This window comes from Diadema antillarum, unplaced genomic scaffold (assembly GCF_040938485.1).
Source record: "Diadema antillarum isolate AM-2024a unplaced genomic scaffold, OU_Dant_1.0 scf00000042, whole genome shotgun sequence".
NCBI classification, from domain to species: Eukaryota; Metazoa; Echinodermata; class Echinoidea; order Diadematoida; family Diadematidae; genus Diadema; species Diadema antillarum.
Genome location: NW_027270931.1, coordinates 1,346,293 through 1,372,624, shown reverse-complemented (window position 1 = coordinate 1,372,624; position 26,332 = coordinate 1,346,293). Strand labels below are relative to the sequence as shown.

General features: G+C 37.9%; 2 protein-coding genes across 2 annotated transcripts; one reads left to right on the top strand and one right to left on the bottom strand.

The window, feature by feature from the left end:
• The first annotated feature begins 292 nt into the window (after positions 1–292).
• LOC139712774 (retinol dehydrogenase 8-like) lies at positions 293–6,452 on the top strand. Its single transcript, XM_071624569.1, has 4 exons — positions 293–557; positions 3,714–3,893; positions 4,675–4,768; positions 6,125–6,452. The coding sequence occupies exons 1-4, from the start codon at positions 293–295 to the stop codon at positions 6,450–6,452; spliced, it is 867 nt and encodes a 288-aa protein (XP_071480670.1).
• Positions 6,453–13,246: 6,794 nt separating this feature from the next.
• Positions 13,247–20,447, bottom strand: LOC139712764 (uncharacterized). The gene is made up of 2 exons (XM_071624560.1): positions 19,449–20,447; positions 13,247–13,303 (listed from the first exon to the last, which is right to left on the bottom strand). The coding sequence occupies exons 1-2, from the start codon at positions 20,445–20,447 to the stop codon at positions 13,247–13,249; spliced, it is 1,056 nt and encodes a 351-aa protein (XP_071480661.1).
• Positions 20,448–26,332: the final 5,885 nt, after the last annotated feature.

The following is a 26,332-nucleotide window of genomic DNA, read 5'->3' as shown; positions in this document are numbered from 1 at the left end:
ACATTTAAAATCGTGCAGCACGAAAGCTTGGCTTTTGTTTCATCTGCAAATGGTAAATAATTCATTTAACCTAACCAGCTATATAGCGTGAAGTTAAATATTATGATAATTAAATGACAGGGAGTCATTCTCGTACAGGTTATACTTATTTCGTCTCAAATGCCATTATCAATAATTTTTCGACATCTCACCTTTCCATGAACAAATCCGCGATAATGCTAAACTATTCGGGTAAACTTGTTTCCATGTATTATCTTCATATAAAGAACTCGGGGAACTTCGTGTGGTCACCATGGCTCCTCAAGTAGTTCTCGTGACCGGATGTTCGTCTGGTATCGGGCTCTCTACGGCTCGACGTCTCGCACAAGACCCCGATCAACGCTACCTTGTCATCGCTACCGTCATTGCCATGTCAGAAAAGGCCGAGTTAGTTGCCGCCGTTGGGGACGCTATTGATAAAACAATCTTCATTAAGGAGATGGACATCACCAAGGATGAAGACATCACACGAGTAGTTGATGACGTCATTACAACGCATGGAGGCGTCGATATTCTCAGTGAGTACTTGCTGATCACAGCCGTTTCCTGCATGGCTGGTTTACTCTTCGTTGAAAAGGCCAACATAGCTCCGTAATCGAAAAAAAAAAGGAAGCGAAGTGACAAAATATTAGTTTTATCTTCGTCATTGCCTTGTTCTTGTTGTTGTTCTTGTTTGTTGTTCTTCAAAGAAAGAAATAAAAGTGGCAATCATTGAAAAAAAACTATTCATTTAATTTGCTTTAATGAATTTTTTCCATTCCATTACATTGTGTTTACCCTTAAAACATCAAGCATGTATTTCACTAGTTCTCAGTCATCGCTGCTGCTCAAATAGCACTGTCAGATTTTTTTTTCAGATCTTTTAATTGCCCCATTTCTTAGCTGATTCCTTCATAAAATGATACAATCTTTGCACGGTTAGAGATTATGTCCTTATCTGAAACCAGCAAATCTGTGATGATGTCTGTCTAATTTTCAACAGAATCAAACCATTTAATCCAGTCCTATAAACTTGCTTAAAACAGAAAATTATGCAATGAGATTCAAAGGTGGTCAATAATGAAACATGATATATTGGCGAATTTTTCGAGGACTTGGACCTACCTCTTATGTTAAAGTATCCCTACAGTTGATTATTTTCAATGATTTTCATGAAATTTGTCATGTGAGGCTGATTCATTTATATTAATAATATTTGAGGCTTTATTAACGTTCTATCTAGAATATAAATGCTATAGAATCCTAAATATTTACATGTTTTCCCTAACATGATGCTCCCTACAGTCCTATCAAATCTATTGATGAAGCAGTTTCACTGCGATCCCGAGACTGTTCCACCGTGTATGAGTTGTCCTACCTATCTGTCGCATTGATATGATTCTATTGGACATTGTCGCGATGATTTTCTTGCAAATTTGACAGTCGAATATCTGCTTTACAATAGACATTGCGTAGTCCACATGCAGGCAACTACTGTCAGCTCAGCTTAGGCACAGGCTTAAGTGTTGGATCTTGCCTTTTTCAGCGAAGCCAGCTAGGTGTTGAATTGCACGCCTGCTGAATCAATCCCATAGATTATCATCTATATAGGACGTTTTAGCGGCGCATTAAAAACGCGTAGTGTAGTCCGCTCAATGTTTACCATTCAATATCAGAGCATATTGAACGAAACGCATAGGCCAACGTATTAATTCCCCATAGGCTACCGTTGTTACTTGCCGTTCAAGATCACACGATATTCAATTTTCGATATTCGATATTCGATATTCCAGGAACTGGAATTCCCTGTCGTCAGAAATTGTTTCAGCGCCATCTGTGGGATCATTTCGAAACCGTCTAACGGTTGATCACAGTGGCTAGTATTTTCGTCAAATTTTCTATGTGCTTGTAAATATCTGTAAATAAATTGTATTATAATGTAAATAGCACCAGTCTGCAAGAATCTTCAGTCTATTGAAGGAGGCAGACTAATCAGAAGAAGAAGAAGAATTCCGTCTCGTTTATTGCGTGAGCGCTTGCTGAATGCGCAAACGCTTGCTACTAGTGCGCGTCATTTTGTTACATTTTCACAAGCGCGCAAACATCTTGCTAGTTGTTTGTTTCATACGCAGTTTTAGGGGCTTCCCCTTTTCAGCGCTGTGATGGGACTGCCGAGTCAACTTCAAAGACAAGTAGAACCGGGTAATTTTGTGCAGGTTATGCTTGCTCTGATTGATTGTATAGATGATAATAATTATATTGCATGGCCTTGATTCATGGAAAACCAGGGAATATTGCACTCGTTAGGGTTAATATTGCACTCATCTTCGATTCGTGCAATATTGGCCCTAACTCATGCAATATCCCCTGCTATACAACACCTCAGAATGATGTCGAATTGTGATTGGCCAAGAACATGTCACATGACATTCAATAGAAAATACCTACCAAACTCATTGAGAGTGACAGCCATACAATAGGCCCCTGGCATGGGCCTATTGCACGGCTCGAAGGTACTATAGCACGGCTTCGTGGGGGGCTACTAATGCATGGCTGCTCACAGCAGCAAAGCGCCAGCAAACTACATTGTACGTGCTGGCCGGCTGCGCTGCGATGCGCTGCCGGTAAACAGACCAGTCGCGCGCGGCGGAGTACTGCAACGTTAACGTGTACGCGCAGCTACTTTACCTAGCTAGTTGCATGTATTGCGGCCTACCTACTGCATGCTCTGTGTTTTTAGTTTTGACTCTGATCTGCTACGTGGACCACAGTGATCCCAAAATCAAGACTTCATTTCAAGTTGAGAAACCGTAATTTGATTATTTTTCTGTGTTTTTATACAAAATCATTTTCGGAAATAGAGAAAGTCTAGACCTACTAGTAGATCTACCGACATCTCAGGTAGGCTTAACAGTCAGGCCTAACTCGATCTAACGTTAGCGTAGAATGGGTATAGACCCTGCGGAGTTTGTGATTCCTGTGACTGTGTGGTCGAATCATGACGAGTGTTTGAAAGCAGTACACAGGGTGGTTTACAATTCTCGGCCTAATTGTTACATTTATTTTTGGGCCTTCCTGAGTTAGCGGTCTCTAATTTAGTACTGTGATTGTGGACAAGGTGTTGTATAAAACGAATAATTTATGAGTTGTGAGTGCATAGGGCACGAATATCGCACGAGGCGCGAGATAAGCCACTGGTCTATTCAACAAGGCGCGTAGCGCCGCGTTGAATAGACCAGTGGCGAATCTCGCGCCGAGTGCGGTATTACGTGCCCCAATGCACGAACGTATAGTATCCCATTCATAGCCATCCAATATAATATAAATATTCTCCTGACGACAAAACAATGAGCCTCTCTTTTCATTGTGTCTCTTGAAATTTGATAATGTAGGGTGTTTTTTTTTTCTATGGCCTGCCCATCAAAACGGGTTTGTTTTTTTAATAAAGCCATTAAATGTTTGCCTATGACCAAATTCATTTTCCAATACGGAAACCTGTTAATCAACAAGAGCACTACGTTTTGTTTTTTTTTATCAAGGGGGTTACGTTGTTTGTTTACTGCTTTTCACGTCTAAAGGCAGTAATATAGACGTTTGAAGTATAACCGCAGTACATTAGCCATATCATTGTGTCAAGTGGAGATTTGAAAGTTTTGCTGTGGTAGCTCATATGTATTGATCTCCTTATTCTTCAGTCAACATAGCGGGAATTGCTGTCGTGGGAATCCCGGAATGCGTGTCACGCGCCAAAATCGAGAGCATCTTTAACGTGAACACTATTGGCACTATTCGACTCACTCAGGCGGTACTCCCTCACATGAAGCAGAAAAAGGCGGGAAAAATCATCAGCGTAACGAGTGTGGCGGGAAAACAAGGTACGCGGATAAAGTTTCCTGCATGAACGCCAACTGACACATTGGTGGTAACGCTTTGTTCCAAATTTCAATCCCAATGCTCAAAATCTTGTCTGTGCCACTTAGAGGCAGTTGAACGCACACAAGGCATAAAATGAGATAGTGACTTACTGAAGACGGGAAGTGTTTATTCCGAACTGTAAAATGATGATGATGATGATGATGATGATGATACTATGTACAACCACATCTTATAGATGCATATATAGATTCAGTCTCTATATATGCTAAACGATAAAGATGATAATGATAGTAAAAATAATCAGAATGGTGATAACATAATGTATTGAGAGGAGAAACTGCCAACAATGCAGCAAGAACTCCTTAATCATGTTGATTATCATTTTAATGAATAGTCTGAATGTAGATAGTGAATACAAAATCCATAGATCAAATTCATCTCCTCCACCAATTTGTTCATCAAAGAGAATAAACGATAGATAAACATAATTATAAACAATACTAAATAAATAGATAAGAATGAATAAACGAATACATACATCCATACATACATATATAAAGTAGATTGATAAAAAATACTAGAATAGTTGTTAGGCAACCTTAGAATGTGAGAATGCGATCAGGATAATATAGAGGAGAAAGGCGTACAAGCCGCTTGTATAGCCCCTTAGCCATGTTACCTGATATTTCTTCAATGTTCCAGAACTTCAGACATGTTAATTTTTCACTCCACGTCATTGTCAATGATTACGTTATTGTATACTGTCTCACTGGATTACAGGTGTCCCTTACTATGACTTCTACAGCGCCTCCAAGTTTGCCTTGGAAGGATTTTTCGAATCACTGCTCTCCACGGTCAAGTCATTCAATATCAGGTATTATAGAGTAGTAATCATTTTCTTTGAGACTAATTCATTATTCCAAACAATCACATGCAGAGTAATTCATCCAATTACCTGATTACCGGTAATCATTGCAAACAAGAGGCAACATTTATAAGAGTCATGGTCTTTTAAATATTTGATTAAATTTATGAGCAATCAACAACGATTTGTGACAAGTTGAAGAGAGTATGCCTAAATTCCATGAATCTTTCCTTAGATTTTGTTACTGACCTAAATATGAGAAATATCATGGATATTGCGCTCTTTCACTATGCTTGAAAACTAGTCTTTTCACAAAGCGATGACGGCATATTAAGTAATATCAAATCTAAGAACTTTTTAACAGTTTTGAAAGTATTATCGAATAAACTTTAAACTTCACTAACGTGTACTACAACAATATTTGTGCATTTAATAGATTCACAGGTATATTAGAGATAAATTTCTCCTTAAAAGCAACAAGAATGATTTTGGTTTCGATATGATTTCGGGTAAAGGGACATCGAGTCAACGCATGATTTTAGAGGCAAATGAAAATTTCGTGATAAAAATAAACTTTGAAAAGATCGAGATGACCAAAAGAGAGTTTCATCCTATTAAAGTGATACTTGTATTTTGCATTTATTCATTACAATTTTGAATGCAATGTGACATACAGGTCCATATGTTCCATTAGTAACAAAAATTGATCTCAAAGCCGCTTTCGAAATATTAGACTTGTGTTTTTTGGATACATTAGTGTATCAGCTAGAACTTACCTATGAATCCATAATTCTTCAATGTGTTCTTCTATATTATATATGTTTAATTAGGGCCACAACATCACAGCTAGTGGAAGATGTGACAACGAATCTTGCAAGTCATAGCTTATTTGTAGAGAACGTTGTTCGATCTTTTTCCAGTCCTGTATTATTGATGTGTGTGTGCATGTGTGTCCGTGATTGCTGTCATAGCGATCGTGGCAATGGGGAGCATAACCTTTAGATTTAGATTAGACGCGGACGTTTAAGACGACGATTTCGTTGGGCGTTCTTCTTTCTCCCTGCGTTGTGTAACAAAGTAGTTGAGATAACGGGGAGACGCAATCTATGAAAATACAATGGCACCCCTATATGATTGGTGCGTCAAGTACGTGTAGCTCTCTGCGCCATGAATTGAGCGGACGTAAAAAATAGCCCAAAACGCGTAGTGAAGCTCAGACAACGCGAGCTATGAATAGATGTTGATAAGGAATTTTGCGCAAGCGCAGGACATGTTTTCCCTTTAAACGTCCGCATCGCGAAAGTCTAAAGCTCCCTTACATGTTCAGTTTAAAACTGTATAACATGTTTGTTGATTTTACTTTAGGGTGTGCCTGATCGAACCTACTAAGGTAGAAACAGGAATGGTGACATCGGTTTTGTCTCAACTAGAAGCCCAGAGCAATGACGACACCATTCATGACATTGATAGACGTCAAGTGAGATGCTTAATCAACGCAATGAAAGTGACCCCGGGCCCTTCAGTTAACGACGTGCTCGACGTCTTGATGACGAAATGCGTCGAGGTCGACGACCCGGTTTTCAGACACCTGGTCGTTCTCCCTGAGGACAAGAAAGCGCTGGGCGAAGCCGTTGCTGATCTGACGGGGGAAAAGTCTGTCGCCACGATTCGGATGTTAATTGGGGCTATGTAGATAATTAATTATATCTTAATACATTAAGGCCACGAGCATTTTGATTTCAAAGCACCCTGTTGCGATTTCAAAGATTGACTGAAACAATGAATGAGTTTTTTGTCAATTTTGGAGACATCCTACAGTCCTATGTCACCAAGACACTCACACGAATCTCTAAAAGAGGTTAGATAATAGCATGTATAGGCCATTTTTAATTTAACCACGGTCACATATCCCAGGTTACTAAGAATACAGTAACCCTTCCCGTGCCAGTGAGTCAAATGGACACAAATGTCACACACATACCTATGTTCAAAAACTTAATGTGGCACGCATAAGGTGAAATCCAGTCCAAATATAAGTTAGTCTGATAAGAAAGAGTAAAATATTACGAGTTCAACGGTATAAATTTGATCGAAATCGGATGAAAAATAAGGAAGCCATGACATTTTGAAGTTTTCTTATTTTTGTGGGAACAGTTCTTGAACAGTCAATATGCAAATGGCAAAGTGAGCATGTCATTCCCTCACAAGTTTCCATAACATTTGTACAGAAAATGTTGAAATTTCCATTTCTTCATTCAAACGCAATTATGCCCGAGGCTAAAATCCTCAAGATCCAACTGATCACTATTCTGAATTTCAACCAGGAACAATGTCATGTTTCAGACTTCAATAATAGAAACTTTCGTCACTTTTTTTTTTGTACACGATCAATGGAAAATTGTGAGGGTATGGCATGGTTAGGTCACTTATTTGCATATTCATACCAACTGTACAAGAACTGTTTTGGAGAAATTATCAAAACTTCAAAAATTCATAACTTATATTTTTTCACCCGATTTCAATCAAATTTTTACCGTTGAACTCGTAAAATTGTACTCGTCTTTTTTTTTTTTTTTTTGATCAGACTAATTTATATTTGGACTGGATTTCATCTTTAAAGGAGAAATTCCCGTAGTCGCATATGTCACTCAAGTCACATTACACAAGTGACATCATTACCGCGAATGAAAGGCCATGCAATTATTTTTCCATTCTATCATGTATACACTAATAGTGGCTTTTTCAATTACATACGTAACTCGGGAGGAACAAACAAACAATTTCAGTGCGTACAAAATTATAGTAACCCGATAAACATAATTTCTGTCTTTTCGGTCGGTTTGTTCAGTCAGTTTTTAGAAGAGTACTATGTCAGTATGTATTGTATATCCGTAGAATAGTCGCAGCAATGACTAGGGCAGTCAAACGGAATGCAGTAAGAAAATGTACTTGAAAATGTCACAGGAATGATAATGTTGTAAGGAGGGAAGTCAAAGAATGATAATAAAAGAATCCATCGGAAATCGGAAAAAGCAAGGCATATCTGATTGTGAGGGAAAGAATGGGTCTCTTGTTTGTTTGTTTTTTTTTTTGTTTTTTTGTTACAGCCAAGAGTCACACAGCCAATGAATTCGACACTAGGACGGTAAAAACAGCCCATGAGTTCGACAGATACAACGCGGGGCTAAATGTCTCGATCTCGTGGGCCTTGTTTTCTTGAAGTCAGACTCGTGGGCTGTATGACTCGTGGGCTATATAAAACTCGTGGACTGTATGACTCAAGGCCTGTATGACTAGTGGGCTGAATGATTTGTGGATGTTGGTCTCGTGACGTGCATCCGTTTTAATTCCACAACATAATGTCTGTATTCATGTTGTGAGCGACTACAACGTCCATTGACCCTTTACCAAATTGTAACCAAGTCGTGGGATCTTTAACGTATCCGGGCAATTACCCTCAGAGGGTAATTCCCCCGCCTAAATACTGGTTAGTTGTAAGGTCAGATTAAAGATTAGTGTTATGGTTAGGTTTAGGTCCAGGATTAGGGCCAGGATAAGGGTCCGGGGTAATTGCCTACGGCGTAATTGCCCTAGACCCGACCTTTAAAAACGAACGCCTCTCTTCTCCACACTGTGTCTGTCATACGCCGCAAAACTGTATGTGATCACGCGTACCTTATTAATGTCCTATATTTGTTGACATGATTTCTCAAAACAAATGGCATTCTTAAATTACATTTATATATGTGGCGTTCTATATGGCCATCCATTCGGCCAGTTGTGTGCCAAAAACGTCATAGCTCGTCACAAATATGTTGCTAGGGTGTTCATGTCTATAATCCTGGCTTTTCAAATACTTTTTCTACAAGTAGGAGTTGTTCAAACAGGCTTACAGAAATGTTATCAAATCACGATGACTTATTGTCAAAACATGATACACCATATTCGGGACGGGCGTAAATGGTGTCGTTACACACTCTTCAGCAAACAAGTACTACCCTGTAATTTGTCATCGCACGAGATTGCGTTTGTTCGAGAAGTTTCATTTAAAGGACAAGTCTACCTTCACATACATAAGGATTGAGAGAATGCAGCAATATTAATAGAACACATCAGTGACAGTTTGAGGAAAATTGGACAATCCGTTCAAAAGTTACGAATATTTTAAGTATCTGCGCAGTCACTGCTGGAAGAGAAGACTACTACAGTGAATGATGTCACATGCGCACAACTATATAAGGAAAATAAAAAGAGAATTTCACAAAACTTTACTTTTTGAATAAAGTGCACAGTTCTTCGACCTGCTACTGACGTATGTTAAGGGTAATATTATTCCCCCTGCCTTCTGAAAGAGAGAAGTCGAGTGTTCTTTTGTTATGGGAGAAAAATGGAAATATGTTGCATTTTCTTTATTCTTTCTTTATCTCGTTATACTCATGTGACATCACAAACTATAGTAGTCTTTTCATCCGGCCGTGACTGAGCAGAAACTCCAAAAATTCATAACTTTTTAACGGATTGTCCGATTTTGCTCAAACTCTCACTGATGTGTTCTACTAATATTGCTGCATTCACTCAACCCACATGTCTATGAAGGTTAACTTGTCCTTTAACGATTATCGCAGAGCTGCTCCATGGGTATAATAGCTCTTCCCGGATCTCTGTGTCAACTAGTGCCATGTTAAATTGATTGCTTTGGGGGGATTATCTTTTAGTCTTCATGTGGTAAGTACGATCGCTCTTTTAAACAACATATCTGTTTATTGTCTTCACCATTATTAGTGCGCGACAGGCATCCCATGCTTTTTACGAACTTCATCGTAATCCGACCATTTTCTCTCAAATCGCTCGCCACTTAATAGCGCTTCCTGCTGTACCTAGTCGAAAGATAACGTTTCGTCCAAGTTTATTTCTTCTTGGGACCGAGTGGTAGCTTCTTACCTTTGCATGAACACGCCATGTCTAAAAAGGGAAAAAAGGAGACTAATGGATTTGTCCAATTTAGGTGTATATGAAAACAAGAGGAATCTTTTGAAATCACAAACACATCTCATATTTTCATGATATTTTGAAATAAACTATCGGCCTGTGGCAACAGGTTGGCCAATGGTGACAAAATATATGCAAAGATACCTGTAATCTACAAAATTGGCTAATTTTTCGTTTCTCTTCCAGACTTAGAACGCTTATATCACCAGGGGTAAACGATCGAATGGCATGTACCCCTCTGGGATTTCCTTCCCTGCAGGTGGTGAAATTGGTGGACGTGGGGTTAATAATGGGAATGCAGATAGTCGAGCTGATCTAACACCAGCTCCAGCACCAGACGTCATTTCATCAGACATTTTGGTCATGCATGTCTTCGATTTCTTTCCGATAATACGCTTCCATCTATATATTTCCATTTCAAAGCATAATCATACTTACGAATTCAAATTACAACGGAAGCACTTGAGGCTCTTTGGAGGTGATCCCCTAATTAGCATCGTTATTACATCTCAACAAGAGCAACCATTAAACAAATGCACATGATAAAACAAAGGCGGTAGATACAATGAAAAAAGAGATGAAGAGGTGAAGGAAGAAACATTGCATACTCACACGTTATGTAGTAGATTTTACTGCCCTCGAAGGTTTTATTATAATGGTTCGTGACACTCAGCATTACTTAAAATAAACTGTAACCTTTAAAAAAAAAACATATTATTGTTATCTTTAAGGAGGCATGCCGCCGTGGATAGCAATTTCGCGGTATGAAGTGACTGGTATTATTAGTGGCTCAGGTAAGTTTTATTTTCTTCATGAAACAAATTACCCGCTTTTGGTAGTTTGAGTTTTAATGAAGCAGACGTTGTCCTTCTGAAGAAAACGAAATGGCCCTTATATTCTTATTGTTAGACTAGTTTGTTTGTTTTTAGTTTTGGTTTGAATTGAGCATCTCTATCAGGCTGTCAAGTTTAATCAGCTTTTTACTCCACTGGGAAATTCTTCATTGTCATCTTGCGTCGGTACGGGCTAGTATTCATTGTCCGGGTCAGACAATAATTCAATTTTATACTTATAAAGAACTACAGAAAACAACATGCCCTTTCATTTTTGGTTTGGGTTTGAAAAGATCGGAGCGTCTCCTTCAGCCGATTGCGGTTAATAAGCTTACTCCACTCTGAATATCTTATACGGTCATCTCGCTTCGGTACATGTCTGCCAGCATTATTCCCTGGGGTCAGACAGTGTTTTTGTTTAGGAAGAAATGCTTTCTCTTCGATTTATTTCAGTTCAGGTCACTTCAGCTGTATTTCTGAATTCCATTGTCGATACAGTGATACAAGAACTTACAAAGTATCGGCATCGAATATAAAATTAACACACATCTCTTGTTGTCGTTGTTGTACATAATTAATGACAGATACGTCAAAAACACAGATATAAGGTAATTTCATGTTGATAACACAAAGGAAAAAAGAGAACACTTTCGAATAAAGTTTACAGAAAATGATTTGAATGCAGAGGACCATATAAGCATAACGTGACTAGGAACATTTCAAAAATTAAAAATTTACAACTCGAAAGAAATAATCTGTCATAATATCAAACTGTCATTTTGTATGAAATAACTTTCTAATTTCGCGTATGCATGGGCATGATGGGTGCGGTGTATGTGTAATGGAGCTGGCACCAGAATCATGTTTACGATACCACATCTAGATTGTGATGAGCGCTATTTTAATATACGGCCGTCACTGCCAGCAAATTTTTCTCCCTTCATTCATATGTATATATATATATATATATATATATATAGTTGTGACGAAGGACGAGCTAGAGGACGTTGCAGTAATACTTATTGCTTTCAATGCTGTATATTAACTGTATATTATGGGCCTACATGTACAACGAGACAGCAGGGAAGAAAATAAAAAACAACAACAAGTAAACACATACCAGGTGAAACAATACAAACATTAAGGATTGCAGACAAATGAAATCTTCAGTGTAAGAGAAACAGATAGGTTTTCAAGTTTGAATTTGAATGTCTCTGCGCGTAGACAGTTGGCGTAACTGAATACAGTTTTGATCCCATAACGGAGAAGGCACAATCACTCCATCCATTTTTTTTCCTGGTTGTTTAAAGTAACAGTCCATCTGATGATTAACGGAAAACGATGAACTTCGTGGTGGGTTGTACTTGGGAATAAAGTCACGTAGGTCTGCGGGAGAAAGGAGTGAACTGAATGATGTTCTAATAACAGAGTCGTAAAAATAATACAATTTTCAACTGTCAGCCAGAGTAAAGGTAAGAAGAATTAGTGATATGGAGTCAATCTTTTCAGGGAAAATTAACAACCAGGGCAGAATTTTCTTTGAGAGATTGTAGAATAACAAAATCGAAAAATCCAACCAAGAAAAAATCCAAACCTGACTAATAATCTCAGCTGGGTATTTAGACGAAAAATGTCTTATTGGCCATATTTATGAAACTTAAAGGTTTTATGACATAAATATGCATGTTGATTTGTGTTGACCCATGATACCCTCAACATAACTTTTGCGGTGAAAAGAATATTTAGAAACAATCCGTACACTTTTAAATACTTTTCTTCAGATTACTTGGACGCGTCCACAACAAACCTTCCAAACCAAGATTCTGGTCATGACCTCATCCGTCAATCATTGCTTACTTATGTTTCACAAAAGACACTGAAATGCATCTTCCCCTCTACTAAGCATAACTTGCATGTTTCTGTGATATTAATGTGACTAACAAAAGACATGGCGAGGGAACATGCAAGTTATGTTCCGTCTCGGGGAGGGTGCATTCTAATGTCTTTTGTTAATTATATTAGTACTTTAGCAATAATTGACAGATGAGGTTACAACCAGAATCTTGGTTTGGAAGGTTTTTGTGATCGTATCCAAGTAATCTGAAGAAAAATACGACAAATAAAGATAAACAATGGAATATTTCCAGATATTCGTTTCGCCGCAGAAGTGATGTTGAGGGTATCATGAATCAACACAAATCAATATGCATTTGCATGTCACAAAACCTTTGAATTCCGCATCTGATATCTTACATTCCGCTCAACCTAAGCTATATGACATCGGAAAGACACTTCCTTATCGAATATAACATCAAGATTTCGGATGGAATAATACAAATGCTACCGATATCAACATGACATGATTGATGCATGGGCGGATCCAAGAATTCCGTAAAGGGGACGCCTTTATAATATGAAAGTGGGGTGGGGCGCACGCCAACTTTTTTTTTTTTTTTTTTTTGGGGGGGGGGGGGGGATAAAGCGGGGGATCACGTACGGTACGCCCTGCCTGGATCCGCTACTTATGTGAGGAAATGGACTTTACTTGGCATGTGCGTTTTGAACCCATGACAAAAACTCAGATTGAGGCATGTCTACTACACATAAGGGGTATACTTCAATTGTTGTTTTTTGTTTTTGTTCTTTTTGTTTAGCTTGTAAAGTTTTAAGCCTTCACTCGCAAGTTCAGGATTTGCTGGTATACGGCTGTCGTCACGGATATCTGTCAAAACATTAGCAGGGAAATGGGTGTGTCCACCTAATGTTGATATCAGTCTTATGACACAGTTCTTGTATCCGATGTCCAGCTAATGGCGCACGTATATAGAATATATATATATATATATATATATATATATATACATACATATATATATAAATATATATGTATATATATATATATATATATATATATATAGAGAGAGAGAGAGAGAGAGAGAGTATATATGGATATAGATGCATTTCGACTCGATAAGGATTTATGGGCAAAATGGGGCTAATATGTTAATTTCTCAGGTAGGTCCACTTACAATTACGGAGATATATCTTTTCATACTGTAGACACTGAAGGTGTCAGGTCGGATTCATACAATCTAAAAACTCTAGCAAACAGAAATGAAAATTCTGTATCAAAGAATTATCTATAGAGTATTATCAAGGGGTTTGCCTATTTGTCTTTGCGGATTCTGAGAGTTAAAGGCCTATTGGTTTCTCTAACAGATGCAAAATCTAAAGGGCAAATATGTGAATGATTTTTTTTTTTCACGTTGTACATGACTCAATGACTCAAAACGCATGATAACAAGCGCAAAATACGTGCACCAGTCTATGGGCGTACGCGTACCTTACATATGCGAGTGTCACTGTGTGATCAGATGTTTGCAGGCGTCTATGTTTCCCGCTCATTTACACAAGTAAAGTTTCATAATCCATGGACTGGAATTCACATCATATCTCGTGTAAGTATATTCTCCCTGGTCGTTCCAAGTCATAGAAATATAAGCATTTTGACAAACTGAAAATTCTGGAGACGCTGAATTCAAAAATGTCCTTTCGTTCTCTTTTCCCGATTTTTTTTTTTATTTTACTTAACCCATTCTGGGTGTAACATCAATAAAAAAATTATTAATAAAAATATAAATAAAAAAAAAACAAATAGATTTTCAATTTACACAGCAAATAATCTCTCTCTTCGACATGGATAATAACTCAGTTATAAATCAATCTCACTGGTATATTCTTCATTAGAAAATATTGACATGATTATGTCATATTATGTATATTCCTTAAAATTATGTTGGATCATATAAATTATATACCACTTACAAGAACATTATACATGGAAACAAAACTAAACATATCATTATTATACTCGCACACTTGACACACACACACATGCACATACACGCACATACACAGTCCCATGTGGAGTAAAAAAACACGAATGAAATTAAATTGTCACAACATCATATTCTATTCATTTATTCGTCAAGACATCGTTTTTTTACTTTGAATTAATGTATATAGGCCTATTTTTGAGGATACAGCTAGATCCTGTTTTCCCTAATTTGCAAATATGGTAACGAGAAGTTCGTATATAATTGTAACTCTTTTGGAAAGGCAATTTTAACTCCAGGATGAACATGTGCATCCTAAACTTTGGCTACTAATCAGGTCCCCATATACCTTAAGTAAATACTTAAGTCTAAACATTTAATGTTGTTTTCGCAGATTTAGACTTAACTATTCACCTGTTTCTGAAATTCAAACAACATAAGAGTTCAACTAAACTCCTTATTACTGAAGATTGAAAAAAACAATCAACAAAGTTTCCTATAATTCCCAGTTATCACAATTTCTACTTAAGTATGTCAATATCCTGGTAAAGCATCAATATAATACCTTTGATACTGTTATGTGCTTGTATGCATAGTATATCTGTGCGTGTGTTTGTGTTGTGTTGTGTGTGTGCCTGTGGGTGCGTGTGTGTCTATGTGTGTGTAATTATCCACACGATGACCAACCTTTGCATACTCAGAGCAAGTATAGGTTTCGAACAATGCCAACAAACCGTAGCATATTATTCAACTCTTATTCAAACTATGGCATCTTGAACAGTTATGCCCTACCTGCCTCAAAATCCATAACAAAAAGAACATAATTATCAACAAACATTTACTATATGTATATATATATATATATATATTATATATATATATATATATATATATATATATATATATATATATATATAATATATAATATGTACACATAGCAGTGCAGTGATTGACGAATGCATTCTATCTACAACCCAACAACCCGACATTTAACACCTGAAATAATCTTCCTAGATGCGATTTACATGGCCTTTGAATCTAGTACAAATATCATCAATAAGTGCATTGACAATAGCCCTTAATGACTACCATGCACTGTCCGTAATCAGTCTCTGTTTGATCATCTGCTTCTGATGATACTGCATATCAGAAAACAATTCATTCAAAATGAAATGTATGAAGAAGGCATAATATTAAAACCTTCCTGAAGTGAGGGTTGATTACAGCTTTGCGGACACTCTATCGTATCTGCTTAGATATTCAACTTATTTCTCTATCTAAACTCTGAATTTTATCAAAATCAATTTACAAACTTACCAAAGAAAACACTTCAACCATAAACACTGTCTTATCTATTCAGGAAACGAATATATACAACAAACACATATATACATAAAGTTACAAAGAGTATAGGTATTTTATATAAAACGAAATGTCATTTATCTTTATCTAACCTACTTACTTTTTACAATTCTCGGGTATTATATTAGGTATTTTATATCAACTTGCATGGGGGAACTGTAATCAGTCAAATATGAATTCATTACTGAAACTACACGAGAAAGTATTAATTCAATGACATCAAAAAACTCTGAATACATTTATTTTAAAGTTGGTTTTTTTTTTCCACCATGCAGCCGAAGATATAGTCTACACTATTCGCAATCATTGTGGCATCACAGAATAATTCAATGACATCAACAAAAAAAACCCCTCTGTATACACATTTTTTTAGAGTGTTTTCCACCAACCGAAGATAGTCTACACCATTCGCAATTATTGTGTCATCACAAGGTCATTAAATGACGTGCAATCAAAAACTCTTTATACAAAAACAATTAGTTTTCTCCATCAACCTAGCATAATTATGATACTACCATATTCGCAATCATTGTGTCATCACAGGGTCATAAAATAACGTGCAATCAAAACTCTGTATACGAATACATTTAGAGTGTTTTACATCAGCCTAGCATAGACGACACTTTTCACAATCATTGTGGCATCACAGGCTAATTCAATGACATCAAAAAATTAAAAAAACAACTCTGTATATAAATCTTTCTAGAGTGTTTTCCACCACCCGAAGATATAGTCTACACTGTTTGCAATCACTATGGCATCACAGGTTCATTGAATGACATGCTATCAAAACGTCTGTAAGCAAATACATTTATAGTGTTCTCCATAAGCCTAGCATATGCATTTGCAATCATTGATGTATCACAAGCTCATTTAATTACATGCAATCAAAGACTCTATATACAAATACATTTGAAGTGTTTTCCTTCAGCGTACCATATACTCTACACTATTCGCTTTCATTGTGGCATCACAGGCTCATGCAATGATATGCAATCAAAGAGTCTGTAAACAAATGGATCTAGAGTTTTCTCCATCAGCGTAATAAAGTCTTCGCAATCGTTGTCGCATTACAAGCTCATTCAGCGACATGCAATCAAAATTTGTCACGAAATTCACGAAAATCTTTTGAACAAAGAATCAAATAATCTCTCTCTACAATTTCTAAATGATTCAACTTCTTGTATAACAGGCTCACCACCTAATTGACACTCACACACAAAAAAAACCCACAAACACACATTGCATAATATTTTAGTCATTGCAGTGTCCTCCAATTCGCCCATGAAGAATTGCACGAACGTTACAGAATCAGCACTGATTTATAAACAATACAATTGTATGGGACATTCTGTATGCCTTTATAATTATTGTAGTCATAGAGATTGAGAGATTAAGAGATCTTCTAGTATGTTGGTAGCTTGCTTTACGTTTTGAAGGTAGGTATGGCTTTTATCAATGTGTAATTACCGGAGAATGTGACGTCCTAAAAATTCGATGTTCGTCGTCTTCACCAAATATTATTTATCATGTCGGGAGCATCTATACTTCCATTTTAACAGAGGTACATGCTAATATTTCCTGATTCTAATAACGCTGTCAGAATATTGTTCGGGTAACGACCAAGTGAGTTGCCACGTGTTTTTGCGTGCCTCACAGAATACCATTATTTCCGTGATTAATATGATCCTCAAATACGCCAATAAGTAACCCTCCTTGTAAGAGTCTTGGTAACACATAAATTGAATGAATTTGCAGGATCTATTTCACAATATGAGATTTCTTCGTTAAAAATTTTGAACTACAAAGCGATGCTCGAGTTTGAGTTTCAGTTCATATGTAAAGATAAACACAACATTGTGGTAATACAAACTGCTAAACATGCACAAAAAGACAATTTCCATGTAACTCTCACAGCAAAAATGTACGCTTAAAGTCGCACTTTACGGCCCGTTGCGAATATTATACACTAAGAAAACAGAGCGAGACAAATATGAAGCAATTCTATAAAGCCAAAGTTTGTTGGAATTCTAGGTATTTAGGTTGCGGAAGTGTGAAAGTTATTAGCATCGCTATTCACAAGCAAAAACAAAACAAAGCAAAGTAAACCCTGAACAAAAGGTATATTCATGTAAGAAAGAAAAAACCCCGGATGATTTCTGTTTTGTGGCACAGCCGTAACGTAGCAGAGATGTCATTTTGTTTGGCTTTGTATTATAAAGATCGCGAAGACTGGCCTCCTATAAAATTTGACCGAAATAAGGAATCTTAGAGCCGATTCACTAACTTATCCAAATGTTATAGTTAATCAAAAGATGTTCTTAACAAAAAAGGGCAAAAGCCAGTTCGATGATTACCCGCCATAGCAGTAGCCATTGATACGGGCAAACCGTATTAAAACTTTCAATTAGTAGGGTATAACTCATTAGGAAAATCGAAATTGGATTTGCACGTCGACAGGTTCTCAAGAAAGAAATATTCATAACACTGTATGCACAAGTGCAGTAGTGCAACATGCACTGCCCCACCCTGGCAAAAGGAAGCAAGTCACAAATGTGATACTTCAAGTCACGCTGTCGATTGTACTAACAACAATATAGTACTCGTCGTATGGCTTCTTAATAATGTATTATCTCTGTATGATCAATATTTCCACTCAAAATTTTGCCAGTACAGTGCATTATTGTGTAGCAATAAAACTGAACTGAACTGAGCAATAAAAGCATAAGTGACTCGGAATTGAACGATTTGTCGAGTTAACTCGCTATTGAAGTTATCACACTTTATCATAAACAAAGATAATTGCATAATATAGTACACAATGCATGCACCAAAAAGAATGGCACCAAACAAAATAGAATCAACCTTACAAAACGATAGAAATTTCGTTTGAATTGAATTTAACATAAGAATGTGGAATTGCGCCATTTTATACATTACAAAACTACGATCGCATAGGTAAACGTAAAAGGTGGCAATACAACAGATCTTCCACCGAAATGCACATAAGTTTTCGAAAGAGGAACGTAGAGTTGTCCTGACCCAGCGATGAAAATCTTTGACGGAAAGGCGTTTTTTATCACGATATCGGCATAGATCTATGGGGGTGATGTTCGTTGTTGCGAAGGTTCGTAAGTCGGAAAATGAATTCAGGTTCGTTGTTCTGAAGGTTCGTTAAACCCAAACACTCAATATCCCTATATAGCTTAATGTTCGTTTATCCATACCTTTGTGGCATTATTCCGAAGGTTCTTTGTTCCGAAAATGAAATTAGGTTGGTTGTTCCCAACGTTTGTTAATCCAAAATGCAATAAGGTTCGTTAATATGAAAATGAAAAGAAGGTGCGCACAAAACCTTCGGAATTACGAACCTTATCTCATTTTTGGACTAAAAAGCTTCAGAACAGCGAACGTTCGGAATAACGAACCTTCTTTCATTTTCATTTCATTTCATTTCATTGCGAACCTCGGACTAATGAATCTTCGAAATAAAGAACTGCAACCATCTGTGGAATAGGTGACATGCGCCTGGCATTCTGAACGCGAGTCGAAATTTAAAGAGGAGACTAGCTATTTCGGGCCGAGTAACAGTTTTTTGCAATTATCTCTGAAACGTCTATTAACAGCTATGTAAACGAAAAGATTAGTGATGTGGCTGACATATTTTACTTGATAGAGAAAGTAGAGCAGCGTGCCTGAAATAATACTGGCGATATGGCCGATTTGCACGTGGGACAGCTGATCGAGAATTATGCTAGGCAGCCAGAGAAGAAAGAATACGGCCGTGATGATTATCAGCATCTGTGTAGTCTTGTGATCCGATTTACGACCCTTCCTGGCCCCAGTCTGTGCCTGGTCAACGATCTGCCGGCTTGGCGGTGGTCCTCTACCAGACGGCTGTGATATAATCGGGTCGACGCTGGGTTGAATAGTCAGGGTAACTGATGAGAAATCATCCGATGGCGGGTTTGAGGAGAAAGAAGCCATTTTGAGATTCTTGCTTACTGTGTGAACACCTCCCATCGCTTCCGGTTTGCTTTTAGGCCCAGAAACTGGTTTATCAGACAAGACTTTACGACGGATTTCTTGGTGATGGCGGATGTTTTTCAAAATCAAGACATAGAGAACCGTGACAGGTAAGGCGGAGGCGCAGAAGAGAACCGCCTGTGACCTCGAGTAGACAATCTGCGCCCATGCAATGTTTCCGTAGGTGTTGCAAACATACCCGCTCCCTGCTTTCTGCGATGTTGTGATGAAAAAGAACGGTACATGTATAGCAAAGGCGAGAATGGTGCACGTGAGAGACAGCCAGGCAGCAGCCCACCGTCCGACACGTTTTCCGAACGGATTACACACGGCCTGGTAGCGATATGCTGCAATAGACGTCGTTAAAAGAAGACCCGCGAATAGAGCCGATCTGGAACCGATGATTTCGAGGAAGCAAGCCCATGGATGCTCGTCATGGAAAAAGACGGAGGCGATTTTCACACCGTTGATCACACTCCCGACGAGGTCGACTACGGCAAGGGCGATGAAGGCGACGTCAGTGGCATTGCTGATTGACTGCCGGGTAAAGACAGCGATGATGATCATATTACCAGGAATTCCCAAACCGATAGAAAGAGCTCCAACTGTCAATCGTAAGATCGCGAAACCGCTTAAAAACATGGCAGCAAATTATCGATGGACACTGACACTTCTGTAGAGAAAAGAAACTTGCCAGAATATACACGATTACTCGATAGTGAAACTAGTTGTCAGGCTAGGTGTTACCAACCTTACTGTATCAAGTAAGGAAATGACGTTTGGGGTAGGTGGTTCCTGGGAGAGCAGTTGCCATACACTCCTGAGAATGTCGATAAATTTGTCTGTACGCGCTCGGCGCTCCTACATCAAATCGAATGAAAGCGTAAGATCAATTAAGACAGCGGCTTACAAAACATTCAGCGTCGACATCTCACTCGATGCAATTTGCCGGTGAAAGTCGTTAATCATGATTGACAGTCTAAACTTGAAGTCCTGACCCTTGGTAGAGCAGCTTCACCGCCGTAACTGTCATGGTACAAGTTTGAATCTCAAAAGCAAGGCTAACTCATTTTCTGCCTCTCATTTTGCAGGCAATCAAAGCAATGCGCTTGCGCGAAGCTGAAACCCAGCTCGATAGCATGAAATAATGCATATACATGTAGACGATGCGTTGTAAACTGCGTCGTAGATCATTTATTCAAGATCAGAAATGCCAATAGACGTTGACATGTACATGTACCGAGGATAATTGCCACAACTCCGACTACGACTGCCAGACAAGATTTTGCTTTGGAGTGCGTGTCGAAGACGACTACCAGTGGAGTAACATTAGAAAAAAAAAAGAATGGCCGCCACACCTGAAATCTTTACTTTGTATCAAATGTCTAGGGTTCATCTCTATTTGACCAATAACCATTAATATCCTGGGTTTTCTTCGTTTTTCTTCTTTCCTCGAGGGTGAATTGCTCGAGGTACGAGCGGATGTCACTCAGTCTTATTACTTTGTATAGATTTGTAAGATTTTATTGACTCTATCGACCCCCTCTCGGGGTATGAGAGTACAAACATATTTACAATATATGAATACAAAAATATAAGTGATCATGTACATGTACATGTGAAAATAACAGATATATGAATAAATATGTTTACAAAACAAGGCGTAAAGGACGTTTAACTACTCTACCACTACGTGTACAAACATTCACATCTACTTTACTTTCTACAAAAATACTGTCTTTCTTCTTTGGTATTGAAGAGAACTGAAACATAATAATTCTGACAAATTTGGCTAGTCTTTTCAAATGGCAAGCATTAGTTGAATTGAATAATTTGGCCATATGTAATGCACTTGGTCTACTGGCCGTCAAGCTACTTGGTAAATACAATAATCTCTCGTTGTTGAAAAAGGGACAAACAAGAATATAATGAAATTCATCCCCTATATCGTCGGATGAACAGATAGTACAATGCAATTCATCTGTCAAGCTTGCATCAAACCTGCCCTTATTAACGGGTAATCCATTAGATCTACATCTGAATTTACTTAACGTAATATAATCTTTCTTACACAAGACCTGTAAATACTTCTCTACATCAAGTTATTCTTAAACATTCTACAATTTGTACAGATTCTATTTGACTTTACTTGACATTACTATGATCCTTCAAGACTAATGCGCGCGCATGCGCACTAGTGCTTTCATGATGGCTCGCAGATGAATATGGCGATCAATGATAAGCTGGGCTCTCATAATTGCAGGTCGTGGAGTCCTGACAAATTTTCCTCTTTTTTAAGATGATATGCCCCCTTCACCCGAAGAAAAAAGGAAGAAATGATTGTGTGTGTGTGTGTGTGTGTGTGTGATGACGATTCCTTGATGCAACTAGGAGCAATATTTGCTGCGATGTGATGGCAGTGTATTTATTTTGGAATACTAGTATGTGTCAGTGCGTGTGTATTCGTAAAGAAACATGAAAGTGAAGATGGACAGGGAGATGGGAGAGAGACTCCTTGCTACCCATTTTAAACCAGTGTGTTTGTGTCTTATATTAAAGTAGTAGATATAAAGATCTATTCCTTGTCAGGGTAAACACAAAATTGTTACCTTTAATTTCCTGTATTTTTCTTTGCATTTTTAAGGGTCTTCCTATACTGCCGTATATACGAAACGAGTATTGTATTGGTAAGTTCTGTAGGCGTCAGCGATATACACCTTCTTTATGCTATCCTAAAAAAGAGTATAACATTAACACTTCAGTCAGCTACTCCAAATTCAAATGTAATTAAATGTAATCTATTAATCTTTATTTTATTTTTCATGATTGCATTGTCTCCACTCCACGTATGTGTCCTTCTAAACCTTCTATATTTGATATTGGACAACAACTGAATCTGCATAATCTCCTCTGTTTTGGTGGAACCACAAATCTTAATTCGTCTTTTAATGAATAATTGAGAAACTGAAATGAACAGAAGAAAGAGGAAGAAAAGCTACTTTAGCAATTTATTTTGACTGATGGAAAAAACAGGCTCCATTGATGTGTAAATGATATAATGTTAGACTTTTTAATCCTACTGTGGCCCTTACTTTCCTTTCTTGGGTGTTTAGTTCGTTTATTGCCTTTTACAATTTCTCAGACAGCGTAATATAATCGTGGTTGATGTCTCATTTGATTTTTTTTTTTATTACATTATGCGACGCACGGACCAGTTTGAACAAATTGACTCATATGACAGAAAAAACAGGGCTTCACGAGTAGCAGTACTGTGTGCATTAGAACACTGCTTTGTGTGTTTGTTATCAAGTTACCCCCCTTTGATTAAAACGTTTACAGAACTGAACATTTAAAGGACAATTCCTGAAGAGTTGGAAGTTAATTGAAAAGAAAAATAGGATTTGATGATGTCACCACCGCGCAATATTTGCCTTATAGTTAGCACATTAACTCTTTGAAACTTATGCTTCTCTTTAAATGTAATTATTCCAAAGCCTCAAATCCTAATCGTGATTTTGATATATTTCCATAATTTTGTAAAGTGTTTGCCTATTTATAGAGTAAGCCATCATAATTCTCGCCAAGAATCGTCCTATAAGGCATGATCTTTCGTTTAAGAGACTATGGCGTCCTTTATCTAATATGAAACTTCGGTGGCAAATGCTGAATATGAGACTGCAAATTCTACTTCCATTGTATTTTTTAGTGTTCTGCATCACCTTTCCAATGAAACCTCATCTGTAACATAACAAGGAATGTTCTTGAGGTCATAATTAAAAGTATCAAGGGTTTTGTTATTATTTTCTTAGTGTTTATCGCAAATATTTCAACTTATTAAGAATAGAGTTTGCGATAAAACTCTCCATAATCTTCTGCTCACATCTCACATCAGAATTTATAGGCTCGTGCATTAATTTGCAGTAAAAACCTTCCAAAGAAGTACTGCGTTGATTTTCTTTAATGAGCTGGCTATTGTTACTATTATAGTAGTTTTATGTGTTGAAGTATGCTACGATTTGAATTATTTTAAAAAAAACACCAAATACATGAAATGAAATGCAGTTAGAATTCAGACACCTCGGCAATTTACGTAATGGAGATAAGACGTCATATGGTGCTTATTTGCCCCCAAACATGCACCAAACGATTGTGAGAATGTCTCAAAAAGTACAGTTTGCGGATATGTCGTAAAATAATTGGAAGAACTTAGCGATTGTCGCGAAACATACGCGAGACATTCTCCGAGCTGTGTGATCTGTTTGGGGCTTCACGGAGATTTTACGAACATCTCGCGCACGCCTTGCGACGGTCTGCGCGTATTATGAGGCTTTCATTTTCAAGAACAATCCACCCATACAGTGTGGGGAAAACGTTCACAAGAGGTTTCAAATATTTTGAAAATTACCACCTGACTAAAAATGACGCCCTCAAACAGTTGACGCTTTCGAATACCCCGCGCTGGTTTGACGATCGTTTTGTAGACTAAAATAATATACGAATGTTAGACTTTGGCATTTTCGACAGTGGCATCCTTCACAAAACGTTCGCTTGCACCGTGAAATCAGCCCTTTCGCAAGCATTGGCCCCCAGTGAAATATCCCCCTGAAGGTTTTCTCTGAAATTATAACATCGGGCCAATTGAATGTGAGGCTTGAGAATTCGACTATGCCTAAGTCCATAAAGGATGGATTCAAAATCTACTTTCACTCACCAAGTACAGCAGAAAATGTGGCAGCAGAAATCACTATTCAAATTGACACCTCTGCCTTCTAGTGCAGTGTCTTATATTGGGGGGTGGTTAAATGGGACCGGCTGAATCCATGTATTCTGTACAAAGCAAGAAATATGCACGAGCAAAGGCCAATTTGATACGACATAGTGTCTATAATCGTCTTACAACTATAACCATTAGCAAGCTTTCAGAATGAATTTTGTAACCATTATGCAGTCATTGAGACAAATAGTCCATGGAGGGCTAAAAAGTTTGGGGGAAAATAGATAATAGCATAACATTGTACGACCAAAAAAAAAATAGGGTCAAAACAAAGGAAAAGTTTATTTTCATTCTACCTTGCGAAATAGAGCTACCATCATCGAATAAAGGAACTGTTATAAGATAATAACAATAATAATGTAGCACCGAACTCTCCCCCCCCCCCCCCAAAAAAAGTGTTTGCTATAGAAGTTCAAAGGTTACATGCCTTCGAATTACAACTGCGGGCAAGTGACTGTATTAAACAGAAAAGTACCAAAGTTTTAAGCTTTAAGATTTAGGAACACTTCTCTCACAGGAGCTCATGGGAATGCGTCTCTTACAACATGTACAAGTCAATGAGCAATAACTCGTAACAATAGCTGACTGGTTGATTAGAGATTTGATGCATAGCCTGAGTCACAGGCTGCTTCACGTTACAAGGCAATCATTGATGTTGATAGCAGCATAGTAACAAAATTATCTACTGCGTAAATAATACGTGATTGTATGATAATGATTACACTGATCATTAAGTATCTTTTACTTAAAAATTCCCGCATAAACTGGGCCTCATATCTCAGAATTGTCTAATTTGTAGATAAGAGTTTTATGATCTATAGTATCGAAGGCTTGATTAAATCCATTATCAATGTCAAAGTAAGGTGCTGTTCTTTGAGAGTTGTTTCAGCTTTATCTTTTGACCATACGATAACAAAATCAATGGAACATTTCTCAAACCAAACTGCCTTATTTAGAAAAGAAATTGTCAAATGCATTCTGTTTCACTCATGCTTCCTGTTTCACTCAAGAACTTGATTAACTTCGTGTGGTTACCATGGCTCCTCAAGTAGTTCTCGTGACCGGATGTTCGTCAGGTATCGGGCTCTCTACGGCTCGACGTCTCGCACAAGACCCCGATCAACGCTACCTTGTCATCGCTACCGTCATTGCCATGTCAGAAAAGGCCGAGTTAGTTGCCGCCGTTGGGGACGCTATTGACAAGACAATCTTGGACGTCACCAAGGATGAAGACATCACACGAGTAGTTGATGACGTCATTGAAACACGCGGACGCATTGATGTTACATCGGCATGACCAGTTTACCCTCGAAACGGAGTCCGCAATAGGTCTGTATTTGACAGGTTAAAATACTTCGCCATTCCGTTATTTCTATTATCTACTATAGTGTCTCACAGGGTGAACGTCACGAGACCGACATCCACGAGTCATACAGCCCGCAAGTTATACTGCCCACTAGTCATACAGCCCACGAGTCATACAGCTCATAAGTCAAACATCCCACTGGTAATACAGCCCACGAGTTCGACACTAAGTAAATAAAGCCCACGAGTTATACATCCCATGAGTTCGGCACAACGCACAAAAGGTTCACAAGACCGACACTACGCAAACAAAACTCACGAGACCGACAGGATGAACAGCGCCACCTATAGACTAATTAATTGTATAGGGTGTCCAGATAATGGCATAAGGGAAATATGAGAGATGGAAAAGGAGAGTTGCTAGGGTGTTACCCCGTCAGATGCCCTC

Coding starts and splice junctions, on each gene's coding strand:
- LOC139712774 (XM_071624569.1), top strand. CDS start 293: ATGGCTCCTCAAGTAGTTCTCGTGACCGGATGTTCGTCTGGTATCGGG. Junction 558..3,713: donor TGGAGGCGTCGATATTCTCA/GTGAGTACTTGC, acceptor CTTATTCTTCAG/TCAACATAGCGGGAATTGCT. Junction 4,769..6,124: donor GTCAAGTCATTCAATATCAG/GTATTATAGAGT, acceptor ATTTTACTTTAG/GGTGTGCCTGATCGAACCTA.
- LOC139712764 (XM_071624560.1), bottom strand. CDS start 20,447: ATGTTTTTAAGCGGTTTCGCGATCTTACGATTGACAGTTGGAGCTCTT. Junction 13,304..19,448: donor TGCTCTACTTTCTCTATCAA/GTAAAATATGTC, acceptor ATGTTTTGACAG/ATATCCGTGACGACAGCCGT.